This window comes from Sinocyclocheilus grahami, unplaced genomic scaffold (assembly GCF_001515645.1).
Source record: "Sinocyclocheilus grahami isolate Dianchi unplaced genomic scaffold, SAMN03320097.WGS_v1.1 scaffold83.1, whole genome shotgun sequence".
In the NCBI taxonomy this organism is placed as follows: domain Eukaryota; kingdom Metazoa; phylum Chordata; class Actinopteri; order Cypriniformes; family Cyprinidae; genus Sinocyclocheilus; species Sinocyclocheilus grahami.
The window spans coordinates 1,833,474-1,846,841 of record NW_015505262.1 but is presented as its reverse complement, the minus strand read 5'-3'; the positions used below and the strand labels follow the sequence as shown (position 1 = coordinate 1,846,841).

The 13,368-nt window shown below is 37.4% G+C and overlaps 1 protein-coding gene across 1 annotated transcript in view; it reads left to right on the top strand.

Annotated features, from left to right (window-relative positions):
* The first annotated feature begins 348 nt into the window (after nt 1-348).
* LOC107586551 (rho guanine nucleotide exchange factor 25-like) overlaps nt 349-13,368 on the top strand; it is a 24,350-nt gene continuing 11,330 nt past the window's right edge. Inside the window, exons 1-7 of the mRNA XM_016273974.1 lie at nt 349-354; nt 2,252-2,376; nt 4,754-4,820; nt 5,164-5,267; nt 5,494-5,563; nt 10,213-10,302; nt 11,114-11,206. Coding sequence (XP_016129460.1) covers nt 349-354; nt 2,252-2,376; nt 4,754-4,820; nt 5,164-5,267; nt 5,494-5,563; nt 10,213-10,302; nt 11,114-11,206 — 555 coding nt within the window. The remainder of the gene's footprint in view (nt 355-2,251; nt 2,377-4,753; nt 4,821-5,163; nt 5,268-5,493; nt 5,564-10,212; nt 10,303-11,113; nt 11,207-13,368) is intronic.

Genomic DNA, 13,368 nt, shown 5'->3' with positions numbered 1-13,368 from the left:
CTGATTCATTGAAAAGATCTAACTCAGACTAATTATTTGTTCACAATTTGCTACTCTCATGAATGTAGCAAGTAGATCTAGACCAGATATCAAGTTTTTTCAGTGATTAACGGCTAAGATTTCTGTCTCTCTCTCCAACAAAGCAATTGTCTGGCTTCAGAAGACTTGGAATATAGTGCATGTAGTGATTTGAACCACTCTATGGTGGTTTTGTGTCCTTTTTGAAGATTGAAATCATCTGGCCCTTTTTACTGTAACTGAATGGAAAAGAGCAACCAGTACATATTATACAAAACATCTCCTTTTGTGTTCCACGGAAGAAAGAAAATCACACAGATATGGAGTGACATGAGGGTGAGTAAATGAGCAAATGATGCAAGGAACTTCCGTTCATTGTAATCCACATCATTTTGGAATAGATTGTGCCATATTTTTCTCACACACAACACAATAACACCTTTATAAGCAAAGGAAGTGCTTTGTAAAGCTCCTGTAAACAAACAAACTGGAAAAAAAGTGATAACATATTAAATGGATAGAAATATGCTCTCCATCACAAGCTCTTAGCATAGGAATCCTTGCTTTGAGGAGGATGTGTGACTTTAGTGGTATTGTGTGTATGAGAGAAAGAGAGCGAGAGACCGGGGTCCTGAGAATGAAGATAAAGTGATGCTTCACAGGTGACTGTGGCATTAACCAAGCAGCTAAACAGCTTTGGTTAAAGGGCAGATCTTATCTGACCTTTAGTGCATTTAAAAAGCAGGGAAACACGATAAATGGGTGTAATTGCTTTTTTGTTGTTTTTTGTAGAGATGATTTTGACTCCACACTGTCACTATAGATTTTGTCACACAGCAGGGGTGATGCATAATTTTATACGCCACACAGAGCGTTCCGCATCAGTTAGATGACAAACACCAAACCTATTGTGTGTGTGGGTGCAGTTTTGCCTACATTGTGGGAACCAAATTGCTAAATTAATATGCTAAATAATTTCTTAAAGGGATAGTTCCCCCAAATATGGAAATTCTGGCATCATTCATTCACCCTCATGTCATTCCAAACCAGTGTCATTTAATTATTATTTATATATTATTATTCAATTTATTTAGCTTATGTTTTTAGTAATTTTGTTATGTGCATTTGTCATTTTTATTAGTTTTTTTATATTTCGATTTAGCTTTAATTTATTTTTATTTCAGTATTTGTCATTTTAGTTCTTCAACTTAATTTTCAGTTAGTTGCCCAGGCTAAGTTTTGCTAAGTTTTTCATTTATTTCAGTTTTTCCAGCTAATGAAAACAAGGTAAAAGTTTTCATTTTAGTGAACAATAACAACACTGTTCCAAATCAAAACCTGTATGACATAAAACGATATTTTAAGAAAGTCAAAAAAAATGTCTTTGTCCATACAATGAAAACTAATGGTCACCAAAGCTGTTTGATTCTATGGAATAGAAATGTAATTTGTTCCGTATTAAATCACTTGTGAGTGTGGAACATATCTGAGTGATTTTAGCACAATGCTATGCGGTTGCACAATGCAATCCCATTTTATCTTTCACTAGGTAAAAATTGTAAGTAAGTTGTACAAGAACACCATTTCACAACGAGATTCAGGATTTGACGTATTATTCATGTCTGTAGCACAAATGGTGTGGAAAAAGATACTTTTGAGATATTGACGCTTTGTAGAAATCCTTAACAAGCATGACTACAAACAACTGTGAGGGACGTGACAAAGTGCGAGGATTTATAGCATAGTTTAAGTCCTAGTTTTACCTCTGATGTGGTTAACAAACACATTAACAAAGACAGGACGTCTTCAGACTTCCTCTTTCCATCTCAAATACTGAACAACTTGGAGGGCTGTATGCACATCTCTCGTCAACTAAAACAATGGTCCATATCAACCAAAACAATTTGACATGAGTTTCTGTGAGAACATTGTGACTTCATGGGGTCAGTGGCATTGAGAGTCAGGGTAGTACATCTACTCTGTCTCGTTGGTGTCATGATTATTGGTAAGTGCTGAATTCCTGTTATCATTCAATCACTGTCACCAGCAGACCAAGCATGCTCATTTCCTGTCACCTAGGCAACCTGAGCTATTACAACAGCTCATATCTTCCCAATCCACTCTCTCTCCTCTGTATTATTCCTCTCTGTCCCTGCAGCCATCCCTGGAGTGAATATTATTTCAGCATTGTGTCTTGCCTCTTATTCACAGTTATCCTCCTCTGTGTCTGCAGATTACCCAGTGCACCAGCCTACAGGCTGATGACATTTGCTTTGCCTTGATGGATGACAACTCCAGCCAATCATCAGCCACCATAGACAGCGAAGAAGATCAGAAGAGTGCCTTAGAAAAAAGCATGTGTGTGAGAAATGTCCTTTATTTGCAACTTGTGTTAAGTAACGTAGGAAATTCTAATTTTATACTGCTTATGTAACAGAAATGCTTAATTTAAATCTTTTTGATGTGGTATTACTTTGAGATTTCAGTTGCAGTATTTAACAGAGCAGGCATCAGATGTATATCAGTACACCACAGTCAAGTCATCCCTGATGGCAAATCCAGTTTAAAGGAATAGTTCACCCAAAAATTAAAATTACCCCATGATTTACTCACCCTCAAGCCATCCTAGGTGTATATGACTTTCATCTTTCAGATGAATACAACCAGAGTTATATTATAATGTCCTGGCACTTCCAAGCATTATAATGGCAGTGAATGGGGGTCGAGATTTTGAAGCCCAAAAAAGTGCATCCATCCATCCATCCATCATAAAAGTACTCCACACGGCTCCACACACGCATTCACGAGAGAGTGGCATTCCAGCAGATGACGTAGGGCATGCTAGGATATGCTAGTCTTGCGAGAACCAACTTTTGTTTACAGCAAAGGGAAACCAGTCTCCTCTTGGCATATATCGAAATCCTCCAACATTTTTCATTACAAATCCTCGTTTTTGTACTTCTAATTCGTGACCGGTGTTTTGTTTTGCTCTCTTCTGCGCTTCCACGTTTGTCACTTCTCACCGGAGCTTACGCTACCCCTACGTCCTTTGTTCTCATGAGCGCGTGTAGATCAGTTACAAAGCTTGAAAGAGCCAGGACATTTTTAAAAATATAACTCCAGTTGTATTCATCTGAAAGAAGAAAGTCATATACACCTAGGATGGCTTGAGGGTGAGTAAATCATGGGATAATTTTAATTTTTTGGGTGAACTATCCGTTTAAGCCAGTCGGTGGTTGTTAACTGGTTCAAGCTGGTAGACTGGCAGGCTAGTCCCAACAGTTTAAAGTTGCCAGACTAGTTTTTTTAATCATGGTAGTGAAGGATAATGATCATCTTGGACCATCTAATGACAAAATTCGACCTGCTATTACTATCCAGCCGGCAACTAGCCACCAAATGGTCAAAATCTAATTTTCAGACCTTTTTTGTCCAACATAATAGCTTTTAGACCAGGTAATTAATTAATTCATTCATTCATTACATTTATATAGCACTTTTCTAGGCACTCAAAGCGCTTTACATTGTCAGGGGGTATCTCCTCATCCACCACCAGTGTGCAGCATCCACCTGGATGATGCGACAGCACCCATAGTGCGCCAGAACGCCCACCACACACCAGCTTACTGGTGGAGAGGATGAAGCCAATCAGTAGATATGGGGATGGTTAGGAGGCCATGATGGTCAGAGGCCAATGGGCAAATTTGGCCAGGGTGCCGAGGTCACACCTCTACTCTTTTCGAAAGACATCCTGGGATTTTTTAATGACCACAGAGAGTCAGGACCTCAGTTTAACGTCTCATTCGAAGGACGTAATCAGCTAAAAACATCTAGAAACCTGTTAGCAGCTGGCCATAAGTGGTCAAACATGCTAGCTGGTAGACCAGCTAAAGATCATCTTAAATCAGCTAAAGATAACTATAGATCAGCTAATTACCTTCTTAGATGAGCTAATTATCAGCTTGGACCAGCTAATGACTGTCTTTACCAGCTGGCCATAGCAGGTCAAACAGTTTTTTGGAACATGGTAGACCAGCTAAAGATCATATTAACCAACTAAAGATAATCTTATACTAGCTAATGACCATCTTAGATGAGCTAATGACCAACTGTGACCAGCTACTGACCATCATAACTAGCCATAAACTGGCTACCAGCTGGCCATAACAGGTCAAACTGATTTTTGAAAGATGATAGCTGCTAGACCAGCTTAAGATCATCTTAACCAGCTAAAGATAATCTTAGACGAGCTAATGACCCGTTTGGACCAACTAGCTAGAACCAGATACCAGTTGGCCATACAGGTCAATCTGTTTTTTAGATCCAGCTAAACATAATCTTAGTCCAGCTAATGACCATATTAACTAGCTAGAGACTTGCTAAAGATCATCTTAATCCAGGTAAAGATAATCTTAATTACTGTTTTAGATAAACTAACCAATTTGGACCAATTAATGGCCATCTTAGTGAAGCTAGAAACCAGCTACAATGTTCCAAAACACAGCTACCATCATAAACTGGATTTTCCAGCAGGAATTTTCACACGTTTCAATATAAAGCAGCCCTTCATGTGGTCCACAAATAGCTCCCAGATTATTAATATGCTGCGACAGTCAGAACTCTGCTAATATTACACTCTGTATTACTCACAGCACATGTTTTGAGCTGTCAGATATTGTTAATGTATTGAATGACTTGATGAAACCAATAAAGGCTGACCTCCTTTCTTCTGCAGGTATGTTCTGAAAGAGTTGATAGAGACAGAAAAGCTGTATGTAGCTGATCTAGGACTTATTGTGGAGGTGAGCTTTAAATATCTATTAACAAATCACATGTGGATTTGATCAACTCTGTTATGGAATGCTATCAATTTTCCTGTTATCTTAGAATGACTCAAATGCATTTCAGAGCATTTAATCACCTTAGAATTTGATTTGATGCATCAACTGACCTGAATTCCACCCAGCTGTAATACTGATCACAGTATAAATCAAAGTAATGGTGCCTGGATTTAAAATATTTGGAATATGCTGATCTACATTTTTTATGAGAGTGATCACTGTTGAAATGTCTCAGATTTAATAATAAAAGAGTGTTTTTATGGGTCATGAGCTGTGGAAGTTCATCATGTTCTGTCTCTCAAAGGGCTACATGGCCACTATGAATGCAAAAGGAGTTCCAGAAGATATGAAGGGAAAAGACAAAATAGTATTCGGGAATATTCATCAGATCTACGACTGGCATAGAGAGTAGGTTTATCTGTGTTTGTGTGTGTGTATATATCACAAATCTGACAAGACTTTCAGTATATTCCTAAACCTTCAAGTCAGTTTAGACTGAATTGTCCTCAGCTTGTCCTTGCAATTAATTTTTTGGGAAAAATCTGTAGAATTTAGTGCATGCAGATTCCATATGGTCCTGCTGATGACTTATCGTGGGCTGAATGTCTGATTCTTCCCTCTGTACTGATCTCAGTTATTTCCTGGGTGAGCTGGAGAAATGTGTGGCTGAACCTGAACGACTGGCCCAACTTTTTATCAAACATGTAAGTCTGTCTATTGTTCTGTCTTTCATCTGTCTGTCTGTTTCTAGCAAGATTGAGCAGAACTTCTCATGCACTGAGTAAACAGAGCTGAGAAAACACAGGGGTTTTTAACACGCACTCCCATTTTAACACCCCATTTATTCTCCCATCATCCCACTCTATTTCTGTTCCCCCTCAGACACCCTGTTACTGATACGGCCCATTTGAGGCTGTGTGTTTGCTTGTGTTGTGTCCATTGGCTCACAACCACAAGGGAAGAAGAGGCGGGAAAAGTAAGAGGAGGAACAACAAGCACAGCTACTTCCTTTGATAACACCGCTGCACACACCGTGTCTATTTCTGGAGTTCAGTCCTACGCTATGGACATACACAGATAAATACACAACACAATTCCTGGCACCCATAGGCGTACACGTTAAAAACTAAAATTCACAGATTTACAGTTGTGAAAGTACTTTGCAGTAATTTGTTAAAAGCTACCACATGCTGTGATACAAGTTTTGGTGGTGAATCAAAGCGTTTTGCTTAAATGAAAAGCACTGTTACTGTACAAACTGGCGTCTGTCAGCGTTTGCCCTTTCTACCGTTTATGAGTCTGAGCCCTTTGGGTAATAACTTAAAAAGACTTGAAGGGAATAAAGAAACTTATAACAAAAATCTAAAGGTTGAGTCAAACTGTGAAACAAGCGTAGTGGGAAATTGGTTGGTAATGAGAAACAGTAATGGAGGGTGAGTGAGGGCCAGACTGTCCCCCCACTCTGTCTTTTTTCCTTTCACAAACAAGACCTTCCCCTATCTCTCTCTAATTTCCTCAGCCCCTGTTCTCATCCCCTCTTTTATCTCATACACTACATAACAAAGTTGTTAGACATCGAAGTTATGTCAGGACTTTCCCACTTCCAGTCATTGATGCGTACTGTAGATAAATTAAGACAATGGGTTGCAAAATCCTTCAGCTGGTCTTCAACAGTCTTATAAGGACATGTCACTGCACTGGGAAAAAAAATCTGAATTAGTATGTTTTGCTATTTTCCAGTAACCAAACAAATGACAAAATACCTGAAGCAAATTTGAACAATTTTGACTCATTATTATTATTATTTTCCTAGTTTTAAGCATAAATGAAGCAAATTAGTGAGTTCATTCTACTTTATAGTAAGGTTATATTTGTTAACATTAGTTAATGCATTAGGTAACATGAACTAATAATAAAAAACTAATTTTACAATTTTTATTAATGTGTTATTTACTGTAAATGTCAAATTAATAAATGTAGTTTGTAAATATCCCATTGTCCTTTTGTAATTTGGGCTCATTCATAATTTTTGTGTTCATTCATAAGACATTAATATATATATATATATATACACAGTATATTAACATTAATCTAAATTAATAAATACTGTAAAAATATTAATTCTTTTAATAATTAAATAATTATTAATTTATTTTTGTGATACCTAATGCATTACCTAATGTTAAAACTAAACATTATAAAGTGTTCTTGAAAATAAACTTAATTCAAGATGAAATTGGGGCAGATGTGGTCTAATGGTGAGAGGTTGCGGGTTCAAGTCAATTGTCGGTGGTGGGAGTGAATAACCAGCACTCTCTTCCATCCTCAATACCACGACTGAGATGAGACCCTTGAGCAAGGCACCGAACCCCCAGCTGCTCCCCGGGTGCCGCAGCTATATGGCTGCCCACTGCTGTGTGTGTGTGTGTGTTCACTAATGTGTGTGTGCAATAAATGCAAAGCACAAATTTCGATTATGGGTCACCATACTTGTCCACACCTTACGTCACTTCAAAAAAGTCTGATAATCATGTTTTAAAGATGTAAAGAACAAAAATCCTGATTATGAAATTAATTGTGTGCAGTGTCCATATGTGACTTTTACAATTTGTTGTCAGAACCATTTATGCTTTGACGTCTACCCAGTCGGCCTGTCTCTAGGCAACTCATTCTGTGTGTATGAGTATTTATTTCTGTGTGTGTGCTGAAGAAGAGGCGGGAAAAGTAAGAGGAGGAACAACAAGCACAGCTACTTCCTTTGATAACACCGCTGCACACACCGTGTCTATTTCTGGAGTTCAGTCCTACGCTATGGACATACACAGATAAATACACAACACAATTCCTGGCACCCATAGGCGTACACGTTAAAAACTAAAATTCACAGATTTACAGTTGTGAAAGTACTTTGCAGTAATTTGTTAAAAGCTACCACATGCTGTGATACAAGTTTTGGTGGTGAATCAAAGCGTTTTGCTTAAATGAAAAGCACTGTTACTGTACAAACTGGCGTCTGTCAGCGTTTGCCCTTTCTACCGTTTATGAGTCTGAGCCCTTTGGGTAATAACTTAAAAAGACTTGAAGGGAATAAAGAAACTTATAACAAAAATCTAAAGGTTGAGTCAAACTGTGAAACAAGCGTAGTGGGAAATTGGTTGGTAATGAGAAACAGTAATGGAGGGTGAGTGAGGGCCAGACTGTCCCCCCACTCTGTCTTTTTTCCTTTCACAAACAAGACCTTCCCCTATCTCTCTCTAATTTCCTCAGCCCCTGTTCTCATCCCCTCTTTTATCTCATACACTACATAACAAAGTTGTTAGACATCGAAGTTATGTCAGGACTTTCCCACTTCCAGTCATTGATGCGTACTGTAGATAAATTAAGACAATGGGTTGCAAAATCCTTCAGCTGGTCTTCAACAGTCTTATAAGGACATGTCACTGCACTGGGAAAAAAAATCTGAATTAGTATGTTTTGCTATTTTCCAGTAACCAAACAAATGACAAAATACCTGAAGCAAATTTGAACAATTTTGACTCATTATTATTATTATTTTCCTAGTTTTAAGCATAAATGAAGCAAATTAGTGAGTTCATTCTACTTTATAGTAAGGTTATATTTGTTAACATTAGTTAATGCATTAGGTAACATGAACTAATAATAAAAAACTAATTTTACAATTTTTATTAATGTGTTATTTACTGTAAATGTCAAATTAATAAATGTAGTTTGTAAATATCCCATTGTCCTTTTGTAATTTGGGCTCATTCATAATTTTTGTGTTCATTCATAAGACATTAATATATATATATATATATACACAGTATATTAACATTAATCTAAATTAATAAATACTGTAAAAATATTAATTCTTTTAATAATTAAATAATTATTAATTTATTTTTGTGATACCTAATGCATTACCTAATGTTAAAACTAAACATTATAAAGTGTTCTTGAAAATAAACTTAATTCAAGATGAAATTGGGGCAGATGTGGTCTAATGGTGAGAGGTTGCGGGTTCAAGTCAATTGTCGGTGGTGGGAGTGAATAACCAGCACTCTCTTCCATCCTCAATACCACGACTGAGATGAGACCCTTGAGCAAGGCACCGAACCCCCAACTGCTCCCCGGGTGCCGCAGCTATATGGCTGCCCACTGCTGTGTGTGTGTGTGTGTTCACTAATGTGTGTGTGCAATAAATGCAAAGCACAAATTTCGATTATGGGTCACCATACTTGTCCACACCTTACGTCACTTCAAAAAAGTCTGATAATCATGTTTTAAAGATGTAAAGAACAAAAATCCTGATTATGAAATTAATTGTGTGCAGTGTCCATATGTGACTTTTACAATTTGTTGTCAGAACCATTTATGCTTTGACGTCTACCCAGTCGGCCTGTCTCTAGGCAACTCATTCTGTGTGTATGAGTATTTATTTCTGTGTGTGTGCTGTAGTGTCCAGTTGTAACTACAGTGTGTGTGTGTGTGTGTGTGTGTGTGTGTGTGTGAGAGAGAGAATGGGCTCTGATTACATTGCGGATAATTGGGCTGAATTATACATGGCCTTCTGCTCATGCTCCTCCGTAAGAGTTGTGTAATCTCTCTCTATGCGTCACAGTACACTGCTCTTATAATGTAGGCAGTGTCAGTTTCAAACTTACTTAAACACTTACAGCAGCTTGAAAGTTTACATTGAATCACCTGTCGTGATACATGTCCACTGCTCCCTGTCTCTCTCTAGCTGCGTTTACGTGTGGGATCAGGAAAGAAGAATTTAGACAAGATAAACTACTTTGATGTATTTCCATAACAGTTACTGTTTCTTCTCATTGTCAACATTTACTTTACTAATAGGATTTCTGGACATTGGATTGTACTTTAATGGGTGTATATATAGTAAACATTGTCCCCAAAAAAACTTGTGGACACTTAAGGCACACTTACAAATATCTGAATGTCATTACATTAGATACAAATTTTCAAACTAAATGGTTTCTGTAAACAAATGATGATAGAGCTTTTTTCAGATCTAACTGCAATGATTTTTATCTAACTAAAGTGATTTTTAGTGGCTGTATGAAGTTTCTATTTCTATTTATTGTTTTATAATTTGAACAAAATTCTTTTTTTGTGAATTGTTTTGCTTAAAATAAAAAAATATATAAAATAATAATACAATTAAAATTCACACATTTTTAATGTGGCTTAAATGTCCAAAGTCTTCTTATGCTACTACTGCTACTTGGTATAACTAAACTAAACTAAATATATAAATATAACTAAATGCTTCACTCTATAACTACTCTGCTGAGCTAATTCTATCTGCCCTCTCTGTTTGCACAAACCACAGGAAAGGCGGCTTCACATGTATGTGGTATATTGCCAGAACAAACCTAAGTCTGAGCACATCGTGTCAGAATACATCGAGACCTACTTTGAGGTGAGTGCATGTGAAGTGCAACTACACAAACACATGCATACACACTAGTGGAGTCCTCAAAGACGCTCAGGTTAAGCGTGAGGGACTGTTTTGTCACACAAGCCCATCTATGTACATATCCCAAGGCAGACTTTCTCGCTCTCTTTCCATTTGCACTGTGTGTGTGTGTAATAATCACACAGGGGGCATGAAGGCCCCGACTGACCCATCAATTCTTGGAACAGACAAAACAGGGAGATGCTTGATCGAAAAGTTTGACACTTAATGGATTCTTCTCAGTGCTGTGCCAAACGAGGTTTGATAGCTGGCATTACTTTAGGTTTTATAGATTGAGATTGCAGGGCATTATGGGATAATGGATCATGGAGAGTGTTTGGCTATGTTTGGGGTGGAATACCAGCATGTCAGTACATAAGCTTAATGCATACTTTGCAGTATGTACTGTATACTGCTACTGTTTTTTTAAGTATGTGAAACAGTACCGTATATATAAAATGCAGTTAAATTCAGTACATGTTACCTAGCTACCATTTTTTTTAAATAATTTGTTTTAAAACCCAATTTTGGTCTTAATTTTGGCAGTCAGATCATATGATGTGTCAAGAAAAAGATGGTAAAAGTATAACATATTAATTGCAATAAGCTTTATTTGCATACTGCATTTTTTCACTAATGAAATAGACCATATGGGTACGCCATTTTATACTGCACACAGTATTCGTACTGGAGAAAAATAACAGAATAAACAACATTGGCTTTCTCTCTTTCTGCATAAAGGAATCAGTCAAATCAGGTGAATGTTTGTGTGCAGGAACTGAAACAGCAGCTGGGTCACAGGCTGCAGCTGAATGACCTGCTCATCAAACCTGTGCAGAGGATCATGAAGTACCAGCTGCTTCTGAAGGTGAAACAAAAGCGCAACGCACAGACATACACAAACACACATCACACACATTCTTGTGCACTCATGGCTCATTTAGTTAGGAGTTTTGTGGACCATGTCTAAGCAATTCCACATTCATAAATAAAACTACAATATCAACTTATTATCAAAATATTGATGGAGATGTATTTGATTTTAAGAGTGAAAAATAAAGAAAAATGTCCTCATACGCACTTTGTATGTTGACCACTTAAATTCAAATTTCATTTTAAATTTTGCAAAATATTTTCCTATATTCCAATTATATATAATCAAATTAATGTGTAAACAGTACTTTCAGTGATTTCTGTTTTATATACACTACTATTCAAAAGTTTGGGATCGATAAGACATTTTTGAAAGCACTTTCTTATGCTTACCAAGCCTGCATTAAAAACGGTAATACTGTAAACTACAATTTAAATAACTCTTTTCCTTTTTAATATATATTAGTTTATTCCTGTGATGGCAGAGCTGAATTTTCAGCTGCCATTACTCCAGTCTTCAGTGTCACATGATCCTTCAGAAATCATTCTAATATGCTGATTTGGTGCTTGAGAAATATTTAGTATTATTATTAATGTTGAAAACAGTTGTGCAGTTGAATGTTTTTGTGGAAACCATGATGCATTTAGTTATTTTTAGGATTCTTTGATGAATAGAAAGTTCAAAGAACAGCGTTTATTTAAAATATAACTTTTTTTAACATTGTAAAATGTCTTTTTTTTGTCACTTTTGAGCAATTTAATGTGTCCTTGCTAAATAAAAGTATTAATATCTTTAAAAAAAATCTTTTTGACCCCAAACTATTATTATATGATATATAATACTATTATGTATGCATTATATATTCTGCTCTGGTTGGGAATCACTGCTTAAGAAGACATTGCATTCTTTGTATGCTGATGCCTTTGGTTTTAAATTTTTTCACAGTAACACCACAGACCTGTTACTATTCACAACATATCTGAAGTTTATGGAAGAATAATAGTAAAATGTTGCCAACTGTCTCAATGGTTTTTCTTAGCTGCTTTGTAATTTTAGAGTCACCCACATACAGTGGGTACGGAAAGTATTCAGACCCCCTTAAATTTTTCACTCTTTGTTATATTGCAGCCATTTGCTAAAATCATTTAAGTTAATTTTTTTTCCTCATTAATGTACACACAGCACCCCATATTGACAGAAAAACACAGAATTGTTGACATTTATGCAGATTTATTAAAAAAGAAAATCTGAAATATCACATGGTCCTAAGTATTCAGACCCTTTGCTCAATATTTAGTAGAAGCACCCTTTTGATCGAATACAGCCATGAGTCTTTTTGGGAAAGACCCAACAAGTTTTTCACACCTGGATTTAGGGATCCTCTGCCATTCCTCCTTGCAGAGCCTCTCCAGTTCTGTCAGGTTGGATGGTAAACGTTGGTGGACAGCCATTTTTAGGTCTCTCCAGAGATGCTCAATTGGGTTTAAGTCAGGGCTCTGGCTGGGCCATTCAAGAACAGTCACAGAGTTGTTGTGAAGCCACTCCTTCATTATTTTAGCTGTGTGCTTAGGGTCATTGTCTTGTTGGAAGGTAAACCTTCAGCCCAGTCTGAGGTCCTGAGCACTCGAGAAGGTTTTCGTCCAGGATATCCCTGTACTTGGCCGCATTCATCTTTCCCTCGATTGCAACCAGTCGTCCTGTCCCTGCAGCTGAAAAACACCCCCACAGCATGATGCCGCCACCACCATGCTTCACTGTTGGGACTGTATTGGACAGGTGATGAGCAGTGCCTGGTTTTCTCCACACATACCGCTTAGAATTAAGGCCAAAAAGTTATATCTTGGTCTCATCAGACCAGAGAATCTTATTCAGGTGTTTTTTAGCAAACTCCATGCAGGCTTTCATGTGTCTTGCACTGAGGAGAGGCTTCCGTCGGGCCACTCTGCCATAAAGCCCCGACTGGTGGAGGGCTGCAGTGATGGTTGACTTTCTACAACTTTCTCCCATCTCCCAACTGCATCTCTGGAGCTCAGCCACAGTGATCTTTGGGTTCTTCTTTACCTCTCTCACCAAGGCTCTTCGCCCCCGATAGCTCAGTTTGGCCGGACGGCCAGCTCTAGGAAGGGTTCTGATCATCCCAAACGTCTTCCATTTAA